Source organism: Eschrichtius robustus, chromosome 1 (assembly GCF_028021215.1).
Source record: "Eschrichtius robustus isolate mEscRob2 chromosome 1, mEscRob2.pri, whole genome shotgun sequence".
In the NCBI taxonomy this organism is placed as follows: Eukaryota; Metazoa; Chordata; class Mammalia; order Artiodactyla; family Eschrichtiidae; genus Eschrichtius; species Eschrichtius robustus.
The window spans coordinates 138,373,737-138,392,901 of record NC_090824.1 but is presented as its reverse complement, the minus strand read 5'-3'; the positions used below and the strand labels follow the sequence as shown (position 1 = coordinate 138,392,901).

General features: G+C 42.1%; 1 protein-coding gene and 1 pseudogene across 1 annotated transcript; both read left to right on the top strand.

The window, feature by feature from the left end:
- IDH3A (isocitrate dehydrogenase (NAD(+)) 3 catalytic subunit alpha) lies at nucleotides 1–18,574 on the top strand. Its single transcript, XM_068556463.1, has 11 exons — nucleotides 1–91; nucleotides 4,878–4,940; nucleotides 7,056–7,139; nucleotides 8,835–8,949; nucleotides 11,286–11,473; nucleotides 11,975–12,108; nucleotides 12,978–13,080; nucleotides 13,183–13,247; nucleotides 14,261–14,345; nucleotides 14,793–14,945; nucleotides 17,011–18,574. Exons 1-11 carry the CDS (start codon nucleotides 65–67, stop codon nucleotides 17,092–17,094), a joined length of 1,101 nt encoding a protein of 366 aa, XP_068412564.1. The 5' UTR covers nucleotides 1–64; the 3' UTR covers nucleotides 17,095–18,574.
- Nucleotides 9,961–10,907, top strand: LOC137760247 (tropomyosin beta chain pseudogene; annotated as a pseudogene).
- Nucleotides 18,575–19,165: the final 591 nt, after the last annotated feature.

The following is a 19,165-nucleotide window of genomic DNA, read 5'->3' as shown; positions in this document are numbered from 1 at the left end:
GGCGCGGGCTGCGCGGCTGCGCAGTACTGCCGCCGCTGTCGCTGTGTTGAGAGAAGTGGACGCGATGGCTGGGCCCGCGTGGATAGCCAAGGTGAGCGCCTGGCAGACCGGCGTGTGACTGGCGGGCGGGCCGCGTGCTGGGCGGGGGCAGGCGCGCGGCCCCCGACGGGGAGGCGGCGGCGCGCGGCCGGCTGGGGACAGTTAGGGAGCCTGTCCTGGCCGCCTGTGCGCCTCGCTCCGTGGCCCGCGTGCGGTGTGTAGGCAGCCCCGCTCTCCGAAGGTAGCGCCTGGGGCGGGGACGGCATCAGGGTCAAGGCGGGGGGCGCAGGTCCTGCTCCGGGCAGCATCCCGGTTCTACCGCCGGCATCTGCGCCGGCCGGAGCCCAGGCCGCGCGCGGAGCCCGGGAAGGTCACCGGAGCCGCCGCCCCGGCTCCGCCATCCCGGCGGCTTCCGGGGCTGCGGCCCTGCAGCCTGCTGATCGCGCGGAGAGTCCCCTCCAGCACGGCCCAGGCCTCCCCCCGGTGTCTGCTCCGGCCCGGGCCGGGTAACCTCCCAGGTGAGGGAATCCCGAAGTCATTTTCCTGCCAGACTTTTTCTCCCTTAGAGCTCTTCCCAATCTGATCGTGTAGCTATTTCCCCTTCAAAGGACACAGGGTACCTTGCACCTTGGAATTGCTGTCTGAACACTGGGAGACTGGGAGAGGGAGACCAGCATCGCCTTTCTTTCACCTTTTATTGGTGAGAATCCTGCGTTCTCACCTTGACAGCTCGGATGCCTGCCGCAGCTGGATAGGGTTTCTGACCATTTCTGCAATTCTTTGGTTCCTCAGTGGAACTAACTGTGCCTGAAAACGTAATTGCTCAAGATAACACAGAAAGTCCGTGTCAGAACTGGAAGAGGAACCCAGATGTCTCGGGATTCCCAGTTCCAAGTCCCATTCTGCCTACTCTGTGGCCAAGGTCACACAACGAATTATAGGCAGAGGGAAAAATGGGCCCTCAGTTCTCCTGTTGCTCTTCAAGAATGATCCCCTAGAAACCTACCATAAGCAATTTAATTTTTTTCTATAAAATTTGATACTGTATTTCTCCTTTGTTTTAAGTTTAAAGCGAGGTCCACATGCACTGTTACTTAGTGAAAAGCAGTCTACACTGGAGTTTAGGAGTCTTAGGTTTAAATATTGGCAGTACCATTGGTTGGCTGCGTGACCCTGAGCAAATTACGTAACATCTCTGAGCCTTGATAAGCCATCTGTAAAATATCTATACTTGCTTCACAGAGTTGTTTGAGGATTGAAAAAAATAATGTGAGAGCACCTAATACATGCAGAAGGAACACAAAAACCTGATGCTTTCCTAGCTGTCAATATACTTATCTTACAGTCTTCAAGCAGACAATTGGGCATCAGTAGCTAGGTTTTATTTAGTAACTGGGTTCTGCTTTGTTACCCTCTTCAGACCTGGATTTGTGTATAATGGTAATTTATTTCACATTGGCTCCTGAAGGTAAAGCAAGTTCTGTGTCATTGGCTAAACAGAAGTCAATCCTTTAATCACTGAGCTTACACTTAACATCCAATCATCTTTGGTAGGTACATTAAGCTTCAGAATGAGGGACTAAATAAAACAGCTAGTAAATTTGTTTTGCCTTTAGCGTGGTCTACAAGAAAAAAGCCACATAGTAGGAATTCAGAAAGCGTCAGAAGATGAGGTTCTCCTCTGACATGGAATGGACTCCCTGTGTGACCTTTGGCAGTCATTTGACCTCTGTGGACCAGTTTCTCCCTTTAGGGACTGGGGTAGACAGTGCCTCGGAAGCTGATGTCCCAGAATTATGAGACAGCTGAGCTGGATGTGAGTTTCAATCAGAACAAGTCCTCTATTAGCGTTCCATTTAAGGTTTTATTTCAAAAAAAGAGATCTGCAGCTTAAATTTATTTTTTTCTAAAAAAAGCTTTATTTAGAAAAAATAGTGAGTTTCTAAAGACCTTTCTGGCTCTAAAATACTATAATTATAACGAGGCACTTCCCCCATCAGGAAGCTTTTATTGAGTGAGTACCTGCCATACATTCTACACTGTATTTATATGTTTTTAAGTTGGAGGATGAAGGTAAAAAAGGAAATGAGGTGCTATGGATGAAGATGGCCCAGGAAGTCAGAAGTTCAGTCCATATTCTGTGAGCCTGGCCTTAGTCTCCTTATCTGAAAAGGGCTACTAATACAGTCTCTCCAGGTTTTATTAAAATAAAATGATGTAACATATGTACAAGTATACTATAAAGTAGAAGTCAGCCTGTGCTTTAATAAATCTTGTCTTAAAAGTTCCGGGTCATTCTAATGATTTAGATGCAATACTACCTTATTCTAAGATCACGAAGAAGAGATGACAAAGATGAAGAAGACTGGTTGTTAGAGAAAATCATTGCAAGTATTAAAGCTATTTGCTGGAGTGGGAACTCATCAGATAGAGAGATGCTTGAGGCTGGCCTCAGTTTTTCCAAAAGTATTCTGAGCACCTACTGTGAGCTAGGCACTGTTCTCGGTACTGGAGATAGAACAGTGAACAAAACATGAAAATCTTTGCCTCATGGATTTACATTTTAAATCAGTTATTTTGGTTGGGTCTTTTATCACAAAGACATGGGCTGTTTTTTTTTTTTTTTTAATTTTTATTGGAATGTAGTTGATTTACAGTGTTGTGTTAGTTTCAGGTGTACAGCAAAGTGAATCAGTTATACATATACATATAGCCCCCCCCCCTTTTTTTTTTAGATTCTTTTCCCATGTAGGCCATTACAGAGTATTGAGTAGGGTTCCCTGTGCTATACAGCAGGTTCTTATTAGTTATCTATTTTATATATAGTAGTGTATATATGTCAGTCCCAATCTCGACATGGGCCTGTTTGGTTTTTTTAATTAATTAATTTATTTTGGCTGCACCAGGTCTTAATTGCAGCATGCGGGATCTTCGTTGGGGCACGCGGACTTCTTAGTTGTGGCATGCAGACTCTTAGTTGCAGCATGCGGGATCTAGTTCCTGACCAGGGATCGAACCCAGGCCCCCTGCATTGGGAGCGTGGAGTCTTACTCACTGGACCACCAGGGAAGTCCTGACATGGGCCTGTTTTGAGTGAATGTTTTTTCTCTCTTTCTGGGGTGTGGGGAGAAGGACTCATGCAAATTTTATAACGTAGCCTTTAAATGGTCTCCCTTCCAATAGCCCATTTGCTGGTGGATGAATCATGTCCTAGGATTAAGTTTTTGGCCAGTGGTTTTGGCATAGCATATTCTTTTGGGTCTCACCGTGTCTTTTATTGTCGGTCCAGAGAGATGACTGTAGATGCCAGGTTAGAGGATACAATTCGTTCACAGCTCCTTGGCTGTTGGTTGGTGTCTCTTTAGTGGATGCTGACATTACAGTGAAGGTTCAGGACTTACAAGAACTGTCCCCCAAAATGAAGACTAAGGGTATAGCAAATGTATCTTTGCTCATGTATCTAGCATGATAAAAAGTTAACATTTAAAACTTTTAATGAATTATTATTTATTTATTAAATAATTTTATTTATTTTCGGTGGTGTTGGGTCTTCATTGCTGCGTGCGGGCTTTCTCTAGTTGCGGTGAGCGGGGGCTACTCTTAGGCGGTGCGCGGGCTTCTCATTACGGTGGGCTTCTCTTGTTGCGGAGCACGGGCTCTAGGCGTGCGGGCTTCAGTAGTTGTGGCACGCAGGCTCTAGAGCGCAGGCTCAGTAGTTGTGGTGCATGGGCTTAGTAGCTCCGCAGCATGTGGGATCTTTCCGGACCAGGTATCGAACCGGTGTCCCCTGCATTGGCAGGTGGATTCTTATCCACTGCACCACCAGGGAAGTCACTAAAACTTTTAATGAATTTTAATACCTTTGGTTTATGTGCCCAATTTCTTTGATTATATTGTTTATTATAATGTAATATGACTTTGTACCAGTTTTCAAGGACTGAATTATTAAAGTTCAAAATAACCTTTCAAAATTTATATTTCTGGTGTGTCATAGTGTTAAGTGGAAAAAAAATGTACCGGTGGTAACATCTTGGGGTAGTGGGATTAGTAGGTCACATTTCTTTTCTTTTTTTGTATCTTTCCCCTGTCCCAGCGATTAACAATAATGACCATGTCACTTATATTATCAGAAGAAGTAGATAATTTATTTAAAATCTTCATTCTGTATGACACAGGTGTCAAAATAGCATTAAATAAACTTCGTTAGATTTTTATTATAAAGTGTAATTTCTTAATATTCATGGGAGAAGAATAGGCATAATGTATAATTGGAGAAGCCCTGAACTAAGAGTCGGGAGACCCAGATTGTGGTCTCTTTGTGGTCACTCTGTGACCTTAGGCAAATCCCTACTCTTTGGACCCACTGTCTCCACTGTATAATGAGTGAGTTGGGCTCTGGGATTAATAAGGACCCTGCTGGCTCTTAAAATTAGTGATAGTTTTCTTAGAGTGTGTGTTACCCCCAAACTGACCCAGTGGTCAAGAATGTTGACATTAAACCATCCAGATCATCTGAGAAAAATCCAGTGTTTGAGCTGAAAAAGTAGAGTTTCATCCTAGCTTCAACATCTTTTGACAACTTTTCATAAAATTGACTTTAAAAGTACATAAATCGTACTTACATTCTCAAAGCAAAGGTAAACTGAATATTTCAGTTTTCAAATCCGAAAAAGCTTGCTACATTGAGCTAATAAGTGAGAAAAATAATCCTCGGAAATTCCTGAATATATCTGCAAAGTTGCAGCATTATCAGCTGTCAGAGATGGTTCCATCTCTACCTTTTAACTATATGTGGTTTAATTCTGTATGTAACATTTCTTTGTTGATATTAAATGTAGGTCTCTCGGCTGCTGGGGGCATTCCACAACCAAAAACAGGTGACCAGAGGTTTTGCTGGTGGTGTGAGTATAATTACGTCTTTAATTTTTTCCTTTTAGAAGTTTCTCAAGAAAGATGCTTAGACACATTATATAGCATTTAATCTTCACTTATTTAAAATTAGGAAAATTGGCCATACTTATACTGTACATTTAAATAATTGGTGAACATGCGTACATCTATTAGGTCACTTGCACATTAAAAAAAAAATTGTATTATAGCTGGTGCTGTAAGCCTATCACATTAATATCTTGAAGGAGGCTTGTTAAAAATAGTTATAAAATAGAATATAAAAAAACAGATACTATCTAAAGATGGCTACTACCCTTGAGCCTGTTACTTTATTTCACAATCTCATTTGGATAAGACAGTTTTTTTCCAAAGTAGTACAAGTTGAGACAAAATTGTTGAGAAGCTTCAAAACCTGCCTTGCATTTTTATTTTGTGAGCTTCCCTGAAAACAGTAGATTGATCGCCAATTAGGAATGCCTCAAACATCTATAAGCCCTGTAGGCTTATATGTATCAATACGTTGCTTACGTAGTCTTCATAGACTCTTGTGTTAGCGGATCATCTATTTCTCATTAAATCTGCTGCTTTTAGAATTCCCAGCGTTAGAGTTCTGTGCTTTAAAAGCTGATACCACATTTTTAGAGCATTCTAAGACTGTGGGTCAGTGACTTCCTGTATGTTTTTATTTTACCTCCTTCTTACAGAATCTGATTTGGATTTCATAATTCCTATACTCCCGTATAACATCTTACCCTGTGAGGGATTTATAAGACCATAGTATATCTTTTTTCATTTACTTTCTGAACTGTGGAAGTAAAGTAGTTTTTTCTGGTGGCCTGATGACGTTTGTTATTACATGTTGGGAGAACAGGAAGAAGAAACCAAAGGGGTTCTTTTGGCTCTGCTTTTGCTGCAAAAGATGCAGGATGAGGCTTGCGCTTTAAGGATAGTTAAGCTAGCATTTCAAACGCATTCTGAAAGCTAATGAGATGATCGTTGCTCTCTGCTATTATTTAATTTTCAGGCTGTCCATTAAAAAATATATATTGACCTGGTGGGGAGGGGGTTATATTTGAAAGAAATAAGAGAAACTAATTTTTAAAAAAGATTTCTTCAATTGTACAGAAAAATTCAGAAATAATTAGTCCACCTGCTCTGGGAGCATCACTGGAAGGTAGAAGACCAGGGAAATGTAAATCAGTGATTTTTTAAAAAAGGAGCACAGGCAACTGGCACTGAAAAAGGCCAGGGACCGTTGTCTGAACCAAACTTCTAGGTAGGGGAAATACCCAAATAATGACATATATAGTTTCCAAATGGTAATCCTCATTTAAATCCTCTCATCATTTCCCTTTACACATTTTTTTCTGTGTTTGAAATGCTGGCTGTATTTTGTTTGAAGCCTTTGAACTAAATCGTTGATGTTACATTATAAATACACTTGTCATCCTAAGTGTAATTCAGACACTGCAGGTATGATCACATACCCGATTCTTGTTGGTTCCAAATAAACTCTGCTGAGCTTATTTGGATTACTTTTGTCATTAGGAGCCAATTTTATAAAGGAAATCAGGAAAATGGAGACCCTGTCTTGATGTGAAGTCTGATTTTCTGGGTGCCAAAACAGACCTCAGCGGTACTCTGGAAGTGTCTGAGAGTGTTTTGTAAGACTGAACAAGTTGCATGAGAAACCGAACTTTCTAGGCTCCTGGTGGAGAGGAAAGTGCTTGCCTTCCTGGGAAACCCTCTAAATTTTAGTGAGAGAACATTGTTGAAATGTTTTGCTCTCCTTGGTTTTACAGACTTGAATTAATTGGTCTCTTTGTAGTTTGTCTGAAACGAAACGGCAATTGGGAAGTTTACCTGGTAGTTTATTTTTGTTTTATCTGGAGAGCATCACTTAAGTTCTTTTTAAAACCTCTGGGCTCAGCTAGGGAGTAGAGTTGTGGAGTCTCTTGATTCTTGGCTCCACTTTGATAAGCCGTTGGAAGGTAGGTTTGTTTTCTTAAAGGCATTTCTTATGAGTTAAGAAAACCCATAAACTGGATTTCTTTGTCAATGATGTTCCTTTTTAAACCTTCAAAAATCAATTCTGACTGTCTTCTTTGATGATTTCTTATATTCAGGTTAAGACGGTAACTTTAATTCCAGGAGATGGAATCGGCCCAGAAATCTCAGCCACAGTTATGAAGATTTTTGATGCTGCCAAAGTAAGTGAGCTTAAAAAATACTTTTGATAATAATTTGTAGAAAAGTTTTCTTAGCCAGTTGGAGACCGTGAACTCTTAGGATGAATTGTTCACGTTTGTATGAAGTTGGTGAGGTCTGTTAAATTTCACAGATTCTGAGTGAAAGAGTGTTGTTTGCTGCCGTCATTGTCAATAGTTTAAGCTACTGTATTGGCATCAGTTATATATAAAGTAATCCAAGTAGTACTGTCATTTTTGTGGACTTTTGAACACTGCCTGGGTTTAAAGTCTTTAAGCCCCGCCAAGTCACCTGTCTATCTCATTTTTCCTTCCTGCCAAAAAAAGAGAATAGAATTGATATTTCAAAAAACTATATAGGGCATTTTGAAAGATTCTTTTTTTTTTTTTTTTTCCTGGTGTGGAAGTATCAAGTATGAGGTATTATTATCCAACAGCCTAGCCTTCAATGCAGGTAGATACTTAAAAATCTACAGAATTTAGGAAACTTGGACTTTGTTTGACCTGATGCTTTATTCTTGCTATTTATAGCTGCTAGGTGAAATAATGTGTAAGATTAAATCAGGGTTGTTATGATACCAACAGCTATAAGTCAAGGAATTCAATCTATCTATACTAAACATTCATTGTTTTTCTATATGAGTTTTTAATTAAAACTCCTACAGAGGAAATGATGCTTATACAATAGCATTCCCCAAGGGAACTGAAATATGATTGCTCTCAGCTGTAAGCTCCTTGTGAACAAGGAGCACAAGTCTTGCTCTGTGTTCCTATTCCTAGTGCGTGCCCAGTTGGCTGTCAGATGTGTGTGTACACATTGAAGGGTGTGGGTGAAAAGAAAGGATAACGCTGGTTTATTCCTTAAAACTTCTTTCATAGGTTATATAATATGTCTTTTTTTTTCTTAACAGCTTTATTGAGATTTAATTCATATATTGTTCAATTCATCATGTAAAGTGTACAGTTCATTCATGGAGTTGTGCAACCATCACCATAGTCTAATCTTAGAACATTTTCATCACCCAGAAAGAAACCCCATACTCATCAGCAGTCACTCCCCATCACCCTTCTCTCTCCCACCCTACCCTCCCATCACCAGCCCTAGGTGACCACTAATCTACTTTCCCTCTCTGTAGATTTGCCTGTTCTGGACATTTCATATAAAAAGAGTCTTAAAATTACATGGTTTTTGTGTGATGAATTGGGAGATTGGGATTGACATATATATACTAATATGTATAAAATAGATAACTAATAAGAACCTGCTGTATAAAAAAATAAATAAAATAAAATTCAAAACTTAAAAAAAAAAATTACATGGTTTTTGTGATTGGCTCTTTTCTTAGCATAATATTTTCAGGATTCATCCATGTATCAGTACTATGTGATATTTCTGTGAATCATATTTCTCTGCTCCTTATGATATTATAATTATAGCCACATTAACAGTGATTGTGAAAAAAAGAAGTAGGCAGGTGGCAGCTAGGAGTGATGACTGGACAAGGGTAATGTGGAGAATCCATCTGGACATGCTAGAGAATGACATCTCTTCTTGCATGCCAGGAACTTTCCGGGCCTTTATTGTATGTGTTTTCACCAGTTGCATCCAAAGTGAGGAAGTTTGTTTATAACTGTAGTGTGAATGTCAGTCACATGTAGGTCTTTCCAGTTCATTGTGCTCTGTGGTGTGGCATCTAGGCACCTATTCAGTGGGAGGAGCGGAATGTCACCGCCATTCAAGGACCGGGAGGAAAGTGGATGATCCCTCCAGAAGCCAAAGAGTCCATGGATAAGAACAAGATGGGCTTGAAAGGTAGCACTGAAGTGAATATGATGCTTATTATTGATTTCTGCTACAGGTGTTACATTTATCTTTACCTAGATTTATCTTTTGTATAATTTTTACATTTTTATTTTAATTCATACATGCTTAAGGTCATGATTCAAAATATTAGCATGTGACAGATTGGAATTCAGCATAGGCTTTAAATCCAGACAGATCCACTATGAATGTCATCCCTGCTGCTTACTGGCTGGGAGGCTTGGGCAAATTTCTTACTCTTTTTTTTCCCCTTTACCTTTAAATGACAGCAATAGGGAATTCCCTGGCAGTCCGGTGGTTAGGACTCAGTGCTTTCACTGCCTAGGGCCCGGACTCGATCCCTGATCAGGGAACTAAGATCCCGAAGACCGGCACAGTGCAGCCAAAAAAAAAAAAAAAAAAAAAAAAAATGACAACAATAGAGTTGATACCTCATAGGGAGGTGGTGTCATAGGATTAGCTAATGTCAAGGACCTGGTACCGTGCTTGGTCCTCAGTCAGTAGACGCTCAATGCAGTTGATATTCCAGAAAGCTTCATTGAGGAAATTTCTTCCTTCATCTGAATCTGAGGGAGAGGGTAAAGTTAGAGGCAGAACGTATTTTACAAGGTAGCCCAGGTGGGTCTGTAGGTGACACAGGGAGTAGGCGCTGAATGTTGCCTGAGAGTGACCAGCCATGGATGGACTCATTTACGATGAAGAGAACATCAGACTCAGAAACAGAGCACCTCTCTGCCCTTTTAAATGGCGCTTGCTCTGTTGTAAAAGTGTCCCTTGATTCATGAAGCGTGCATGTTAGATGTGTCACAAAGCTACTTCATGTCCAAAGAAAGGATCCTAAATACATCTCTGATGGAATACTGGAAAAAATAAAAATTGGTATTTCAAATACAGTTGGCTCTCCATATCCACATGTGCATCCGTGGATTCACAATCATGTATGGAAAAGATTAAAAAAAAAAATTCTGGGCTGGGACGTCCCAGTCCCCGCTGGTCCTCTCGCCCGCCACCGGTGCGACCCGTCTGCGCAGCCAGCCCGGTTAGCCCAGTCTGCACTGCCCCCCGGCCAGCTGGTCTCCCACCGCAACCATGGATGCCATCAAGAAGTTGCAGATGCTAAAGCTGGACAAGGAGAATGCCGTTGACTGCGCTGAGCAGGCCGAGGCCGACAAGAAGCAAGCTGAGGACCGCAGCAGGCGGCTGGAGGAGGAGCGGCAGGCCCTCCAGAAGAAGCTGAAAGGGACGGAGGGCGAGGTGGAAGAGTATTCTCAATCAGTGAAGGATGCCCAGGAGAAACTGGAGCAGGCTAAGAGAGCCACCGATGCCAGGGCAGATGTGGCCTCCCTGAACCGCTGCACTCAGCTGGTAGAGGAGGAGGTGGACCAGGTGCAGGAGCGCCTGGCTACAGCCCTGCAAAAGCTGGAGGAGGCTGACAAGGCAGCTGATGAGAGTGAGAGAGGGATGAAGGTCATGGAAAACCGAGCTATGAAGGATGAGGAAAAGATGGAGATGCAGCTGAAGGAGGCCAAGCACATCGCTGAGGATTCAGACCGCAAGTATGAGGAGGTGGCCAGGAAGCTAGTGATCCTGGAAGGAGAGCTGGAGCCCTCAGAAGAGACAGCTGAGGTGGCTGAGAGCCGGGAGGAGGATCTTCGAACCACGGACCAGGCCCTCAAGTCCCTGATGGCCTCAGAGGAGGAGTATTCCACCAAAGACGATAGATATGAAGAGGAGATCAAACTGCTGGAGGAGAAGCTAAAGGAGGCTGAGACCCGAGCAGAGTCTGCCAAAAGGTCGGTGGCAAAGTTGGAGAAAACCATTGACGACCTGGAAGAGACCTTGGCCAGCGCCAAGGAGGAGAACGTGGAGATGCACCAGACCCTCGACCAGAGCCTGCTGGAGCTCAACAACCTGTGAGGGCTGGCCCTGCCCCCAGCCAGGCTATGGTTGCCACCCCAACGAACAAAAGTGGTGTTACCAGAAAAAAAAAGAAAAAAAAAATCCACAAAGTTCCAAAAAGCAAAACTTGAATTTTTTCACCGGCAACTATTTACATAGTGTTTACATTATATTAGGTATCATAAGTAGTCTAGAGATTATTTAGTTTACAGGAGGATGTGTGTAGGCTATATGCAAATACTATGTCATTTTATAATAAGGGGCTTGAACATCCATGGATTTTGGTATCTGCTGGGTCCTGGATCAATCCCTCCCCCGAAACCCCCATGCTGAGGGACAAGTGTCAACACTATGTACTTGTGTTTATAAAGGAAAAGAAAAGAGCAGACTGTATCCTCTTGTCATCTGGGTATTCTTCTTTATTACAGGCCCTTTAAAAACCCCAATAGCCGCGGGTCACCCATCCATGAATTTATTGCTGCGTAAAACATTTGACCTTTATGCAAATGTCCGACCATGTGTCTCAATCGAAGGCTATAAAACCCCTTACAGTGATGTAAATATCGTCACCATTCGAGAGAACACGGAAGGAGAATACAGTGGAATTGAGCATGTGGTATGTTCATTTGGATACTTTTTCATTCCTAGTTGGGTTGCTTTCTGTGCACTTGGGACCTTTGTTCAAATTCCCAGTTGAAAATATTTCCCAAGGACAGTTCTCTTGCACGCTGTGGGGGGTTGTGGGTGTTTGTCTTGTCCTGGGTCTCTGGCTGACAGTACTCAAGTGGATGCCTGGGCGAGGGGGTGTGGTGCTTCAGGGTGTGGCCTTGGGAACTTGTCCTCTGTGTGAATTTTGAATCCTCAACTTCATACGTAACCATCTCTGCACCTTGGTTTTCCTCATCTGTGCGGTGAGGCTTATAATGCCTGGCTCCTAGGACCGGAGTGAACGTGATTAACCTCGCTGACATACCGTATGCATGATGGCATGATGCTTGCCTTGGCAGCTGGTGCCAGTGCAAGCCTGCCACGGATGGTGTTGTCTGCACACTGCTGGCAGTCCAGGACCGGGTTGTTGCCATACCCTTTCAGCGAGGCAGGACTTCCTCTGTTTCAGATTGTGGATGGAGTTGTGCAGAGTATCAAGCTCATTACTGAGGGGGCGAGCAAGCGCATCGCGGAGTTTGCCTTCGAGTATGCGCGGAACAATCTCCGGAGCAACGTCACCGCCGTGCACAAAGCCAACATCATGTGAGTCCCGGTGGGCGGCGCTCCCTCCGGCTTTGTGGGCGAGGAGCAGTGACAGGGCTTTCCTTTCCTCTCTCCAGCTTGCTCACTGACTCCTGATATCTCTGGAAAACGGCCTTGTAGCCAGTCAGAGGGTCAGGCATTTCTCTTGTGTCAGAATAGCCTATTTAATGTGCCTCACTGAGTGGACGACCGGAGCAGGTTTGGAGGGAGCAAGAATCCAGGTCCCGGAAGTTTAAGGAGGGCCTGAGAACCATCGGGGAAGGAAGCTGGAGAGTCTGGATCCCCAGGTGCGGTGGGCAGTTAGCTAAGGCCACGTCTGTAAAAGGGCAGCCGTTTCTGCGTTCGGAGGGAAGAGCAGGAATGTTTCTGAGATGGCCACCTTCTCAGGGGCTTAAAATATTGCTCATAGTGCTAGTACTATCTGATGTATTATTCTAGCAGTTTGAATTCTTCTCAGCCCTAGTGTATGAAAGGCTAATTCAGTGTATTAGGAAGCAGGTTTCCTAATCTAAGAAAAGTGCTGAGCATGTAAAATAGTAAAACCATTTAAATAATTGAATAAGTTAACCTTTTAAGGCAATTTTGATGTTTTCTTATTAATAGATATTTCATAATTCTTGCTGGATAACACTGTAAAAATATAGTCTCTTATGATCAAACTATATTACATTTTTTACCCTTTTGTGCTTCCAGAAGTATCCTAAAACATTTAAATTTGTATTTTACTGATTGCCAAAAAAAATAATTTTACTGTAATTGAAATCAGATATCTGGAACTTAAATTTCTTGAACTTACCTTACTTCTCTGATTTGATCTTTTTCTCTCTGCAAGTCTTTGCTTTCAGCAATTTTTATTTGATTAAATACAGGCGAATGTCAGATGGGCTTTTTCTGCAAAAATGCAGGGAAGTTGCAGAAAACTATAAAGATATTAAATTTAATGAGATGTACCTTGACACAGTATGTTTGAACGTAAGTATATATTCACACTTACCTGCTACTTTTTGTGGTATATAGTGTGTCCGTGTGGTGCGCAGTTTTTGATTGCTGAACGCACAAATGCATTTTTTGTAGATGGTCCAGGATCCGTCCCAGTTTGATGTCCTTGTTATGCCAAATTTGTATGGAGACATCCTTAGGTGAGTCTGGCTATACCTTTTAGCCTACGGTTTATTTATAAATGTCATAAAATAAATTGTGGCTTACAAATTTTAATCAAATACTATAAAATACAGCATTTGTTACAAGCCACGAGTTGAATTCTGACACTTCAGGTGGTGATATCAATGGTGATATGCTGGATGGGTTATTCATTCATTTGCCAAATCAGCTCTGGGCTCTTGCTCCCTGACCATTAGTTCCCTCTTCCCATTTTACAGATATCTTATTGGCTGGTTGATTGATTGATTTCAGTGTTTTATCATGTGTAGCTAGGTAGGTGCGTGTTCATTTTTATAAATTTTTTGTAAATTTTGGCATAATTTCAGACTTACAGAAAAGTTGCAAGAATGGTACAAAGAGTTCCTGTGTACTCAGCACCCACATTCACCAAATGTTAACATTTTACCAGACTTACTTTATTACTCCCTCTCTCTCTCTCTCTCTCTCTCTCTCTCTCTCTCTCTTCTCTCCTTTTCCCTCCCTTCATCCTCCTCCTCCTTCTTCTTTTTTCTCTCTTTGTCTCTACACACGTACACATGATGGTGGTTAAATGGTGCTTTTGTAAGTCCATCATTCCTTCTACATGTATTAGTTGGCATTCTACTGTAAGGATAAGCTTTTCCTTCTCTTTTATTTATTCGTTTACTTATTTACCTATATCAATTTGGACTCCTGGTTTCTATTTTATTTAGTGGTTATATCCATCACTATCATCTTTTATATTGATGCATATGTGGTGCAGACTTGGCCAGTGGGAGTCCCTTCGAACTGTCTCTGTGTCCTTTTGACACAGCCCATCATTTGCTTTCTGGCACAATAAGGTGCTTCAGGCTCATCCTATATTTTCCTAACTGTAGCCCTGGAATCAGCCATTTCTCTAAGGAGCCCAGGTTCCTTTTGGCGGAGAATGGTATTTAAAGATGAAAGTCTGGGTGCTAGGTGAGACGTTTTATTTTTCAAAATATCCTGTGAAATGCTTTTCTGCCCCCAGTGACCTGTGTGCAGGACTGATTGGAGGTCTTGGTGTGACACCAAGTGGCAACATTGGGGCCAATGGAGTTGCAATCTTCGAGTCGGTAAGGACCCCTGGTGACACCTGAAGCAGAATTCAAGTCAGAATGACATGAGAACCCAGGAGGGCTTCTCTGCATAAATATATTTTTAACTCTTGAGTTTTTCCAGTTGTCAGAAGAAAATGAAGCTTAGTTTATTCATTTGTTTCCCTCTTATTTCTTCTTTATCCTCGTTGTTTATTATGTATCCTTCCTCAGTTAAAATATTTTACTGAACGTTGGACTGGGTAAGATTGTTTTAGTCCACATTTTTGCACTTAAAACAGAATTACTTTAGCTCTTTATTTTTCTGAGGTTTTATCTCTAAGACATGCGTCTGAGCAGCTAGCTAGTTTGGTAGCTATTTTTCATCGGTGAGCAAAGCTGATTAGGAGCCCAGCTTCCCTGGAAGAGGGCTGTTTTGCTCCTGCCTCCCTCCTGACTGCACCCTTTCCCCCGCTACCTGGGCAGGTTCACGGGACCGCCCCGGACATCGCGGGCAAGGACATGGCCAACCCCACGGCCCTCCTGCTCAGTGCCGTGATGATGCTGCGCCACATGGGGCTTCTCGACCACGCTGCAAAGATTGAGACGGCATGCTTTGCTACAATTAAGGATGGGAAGGTATTGGTAATCTTGCCACACTTCTGCTGGGTAGAATGCACTTCCTCCTTGGGTTTTACGTGCGTGGAGGACCGATGACGGTTCTCCTCAAGAGGGCCAAAGGATTGGATGTCGAGCAGGCATTCTTAACGTGGGCTCCCTGAGTGAACTCGGGGGGTCTGCACACGTGTGTGCATTTTCTGAAGAGAGGATCAACGTATTTCCTCAGGGAAGGGCCGAGAAGCACTGTGGTAGGGGCTCCAGGGAGCTAATGGAAAGAGCAGTGGTGTGGGCGTCAGAGCAGTGCAGGCCCAGTTACCCTGTTGTTACCTGTGGGATCTTGGCCAAGTCCACTAATTTTTTCTCGGCAGCTTTTTCCTCTTCCCAGCAAACGTCTATCGCCTACATCATAAGGTATGGAGAATATAGTAAAATGAGGAATAAGGTGTGGTCTCAGGCCTCAAGGAGCTTGGAATCTAGCAGTAGTAAAGATGCAGATGTGTCTATAATACAGTGGAGCTATATATTATACTATGTGCATCTGTGATAGAAAAGTAATGTAGAGGTTTTATAGAAGTAATAATGGCTGATATTAATTAAAATAACTTTCGTGATTTTATATTCATTATATATATCTCAGCAAACCTCTACTCCTATGTGACATAGATACTGTAATTAAGCCCATTTTGTAGATGAGGAAACCGAGGCACAGAGAGATTAAGTAAGTTTGTCCAAGGTCTCACAGCTCCTAACTGGCAAAGTTGGGGTTCACACCCAGTCTGGCTCTTACCCAACAAGCTTCACTGTTCCCACAAGCAGTTGTGACTCCTAGGAGGGTTGTGACCAACTATTCTGAAAGTGGGAGGAGAACAGAGGAGGTCATGGCTTTACAAGGCTGGGCCTGAAAGACTAATCCCTAGTCTGAGGTCTCTTCCTTTTTTTTAAAACACTAACATTTTAAAAAAGGATAAAATATACATAGTATAAAATCGACCATTTTAATAATTTTTGAGCCACACAGTCTACTGGTATTAAATATTAAAACTTTTCATATTGTTGTGCGACCTTCACCACCATCCATCTCCAGACTTCATTTTCCTAAACTGAAACCGTCCCAGTTAAACAATAATTTACCTGTTTTCTGCCATTCCCCCAGCCCCTGGCAACCACCATCTACTTTCTGTCTCTATGAGTTTGACTGCTCTAGGTGCCTCATGTAAGTGGAATCATATACTATTCGTAACATTGTGACCGGCTTATTTCACTTAGCATAATGTCTTCAAGGTTTGCTTCTTCTTTTTAAAAAATTCTATAATTTGAAATGCTTATGGCCAAAATATAAGAAACCCAAGCTTGTTTTTACCAATATGACTGATACAGTCATATTGAAGGGCATGTGATTATATATATTTTTTATGCCGACGCTGTATTTGAGAAGCTACTCATAGAGCCCAGCAGAGAGATGCCTAAATTACACAGTAGGCCCTTTAAATTGTTTAGGATGCGATGGGACAAGAGACTTAAATATACTGAGTTCCGTTTGGGAGTAAAGAGAGCATAAGCTGGTAGAAAACAGAGAACATGGGAGGATTTCTTTCTTAAAGAAGGGAATTTAAGAGTTAAGTGATTTAAACATTTCCTTAGTATTTGTTTCTTAGCCTCCAAAAAATAGGTCAAAATGTGTCTTTAAAGAAAAAAAAGAAATTTAAAAATCCCCAAGGAATTTATGCAACCTCTCGTTTAGATTTGCTGTCATTTAAGTGTCCGTAATCAAATGCTTCCTTAGGGTCTGTTGTATGGACAAAGGGAAAATTTTTGGAAAGCCTCCCTGCTTCCCTTCGTAGTGAGAGCATCTTGTTCTTCCAGAGCGTTTCTGTGTACACTATCGAATTAGCTTTTCCAGGTCCTCCTGGGGTAGGTGGATGGTGGTGGAGCGGGTCTCACTTTGAAATGAGGAACTAAATGAAAGAGGAGTAGCCAGGTAACTCACTCAGCTGGTATCTCGCCGAGAGCTTTAAATAAAAACATCCTTGCTTTGGTTTAATGTGTGGATACGTTTTTTATCTTTGCTTTTTCCTTTTCTCAGAGCTTAACAAAAGATTTGGGAGGCAATGCAAAATGCTCAGACTTCACGGAAGAAATCTGTCGCCGAGTAAAAGATTTAGATTAAGGCTTCTACAGATGGTTTTGCCTCAGTCACTCCTAACGGACTCCATGTCAGCCTGTATTAGAATACCTCCCATTATGTATGCATTTATGCATTTGTTGCTTGTTTCTTGACAGAGTACATTTTTAGACCTGGCCTTTTCTTAACAGAATCTGTGCCGAGGATGCAGGTGATGTCCCTGGGCCTGCTTTCAAGGGACTTTATTCAAGTGCTTGTTTTATTTATTAAATGTCTATCTGGTACACATTTTTTGAAAACTCTAAGTAAGTAGACCATATCATTTGCCATTGTTAACCATTTTACGCTTCAGTTACAACAGTTTTTCTTTAACTGTAAATATCACGATACAGAATTAATACGAGAAAACATACAACTTTTTCAAGAAAAACAATGATTTCCTAGGTTTATGAAAAATAGAATGGAGATAAAATAGAATGTTGATGTATTAGCACGAGATAATATTCTTATAAAACTAAATGGGCACAAGAGAAATTTCCTGGGAAAGTTTACATCAAAAGCAGTGAATATGGTATATTTCTTAGTGACATGGAAAGTAAAGACCGATTTGTGCTTTACATGAATTAACTGAGTATGAATAAAGACTTCAGATCCGAGAAATATATAATGAGAGATGTAGTTTTTGTTAAGAAGATATGGGTAATATATCGGGTACAAAGACACAAACGCATTGTGTGTTCAATTATTTTTATCTTGAGATGATTGACTATTCCTGGCGAGAGCTTTTAATGAAGGAGTGGTCCTTCCTTTTCATTGGACATACATCAAGCATCGTGTGTAACGCAGCCCTTGATCCCCTGTGCAGACCCCGAGTCAGACATGGGAGCCGACCATTGTGTGCGATCACTCTTCCCCAGCATGTCTGTCTCTGTCTGGAAGTGGACCACACTCCCACTGATGCTGCTAAAAGGCCTGACCATATAAAATTTGACTGCAGTTGAGGACCCTGGGGTGCTGGCTATTAACTTTATATTTCGGTGGCTACCCCGTCCCCAAAACACCAAATTACCTCCCTGTGCCTCAGCACCACCAATAAAAGATGAGTTGCAGACTCAGCCTGAGATGAGTCACAAAATCGTGCCACCCTGGGGCTTGCCTTAGCTTTTGACCTTCAGGCACGTCCCCATCCCTCCTCCATTCCCCATCCTTAGCATGATTTTTCTTTAATCTTCAGACACTAAGTCACTATTTTCATGAACCCTTTGGTCCCACACCAGAGGCAACTCGTGTCCTTCTTGGCCCTTGTGTAACATTGCAAACCTGTGGCTTTGCATTGTGTACCCTGGTCACAAGGGGATTTCTTAACAACAACAAATACCCGTGTCTGGGTCCTTTTTTAGGCTGGTAACCAGACTTACAACCTTATATGTATTTTACTTTGCTTAAACTGCTGCTTCTGTTTTATTGAATTGTGCTAATTATCAGTGATCCTTGGTTTTACACTAATAAAGAATTCCCAGATGAATTGAGGTGTATGCTTTCTCTGCCGATTTCCCATTTAGATGCCTTAGGTCATTTTGGCTCAGTTTGCCACTAAGAATGGCTGCTTCAAGTATTTAGAGTGGGCAGGGTGAGGGGACACGGGTTCGATCTCTGGTTGGGGAACTAAGATTCCACAAGCTGTATGGCTCAGCCAAAACAAACAAACAAAAAACAGAGTGGGCGGGGTGGCATGGTGGTGACAGACTAGCACCCAATTGACTGCTTTCACTAGAATGCTCCACTTGACCTCCTCCCACACCTTTGCTTATTCCAGGGCACTAGAGGTCATTGGTATACCTATTGCACAGTGTCCTGTGGGTTAAATAACCACTACTCTGGACTGATCTACTGCTCTATTGACAAAAAAATCAGGTACTTGTTGACAGTTCTGTTAAAAAGTTTAATTTCAAATTACACATTAAATACAATCAAATAGGCAGCAGCAGTTTTATTACGCATCAAAGTCAGTGGGTGCGTGTATGGTGGAGTGCCTGGTAGTGGGATGATGGGGTCGTCAATGTCCAACAAGATTCCAGAGTAAGTCGGGTGTTTGTTAGGTGAGTTACAACTGAGC

Excerpts from the sequence above, each read along its gene's own strand:
- IDH3A (XM_068556463.1), top strand. The coding sequence starts at position 65 with ATGGCTGGGCCCGCGTGGATAGCCAAG. Across the intron at positions 14,346-14,792 it reads GAGTTGCAATCTTCGAGTCG|GTTCACGGGACCGCCCCGGA; the intron begins GTAAGGACCCCT and ends CTACCTGGGCAG. Across the intron at positions 14,946-17,010 it reads CTACAATTAAGGATGGGAAG|AGCTTAACAAAAGATTTGGG; the intron begins GTATTGGTAATC and ends TCCTTTTCTCAG.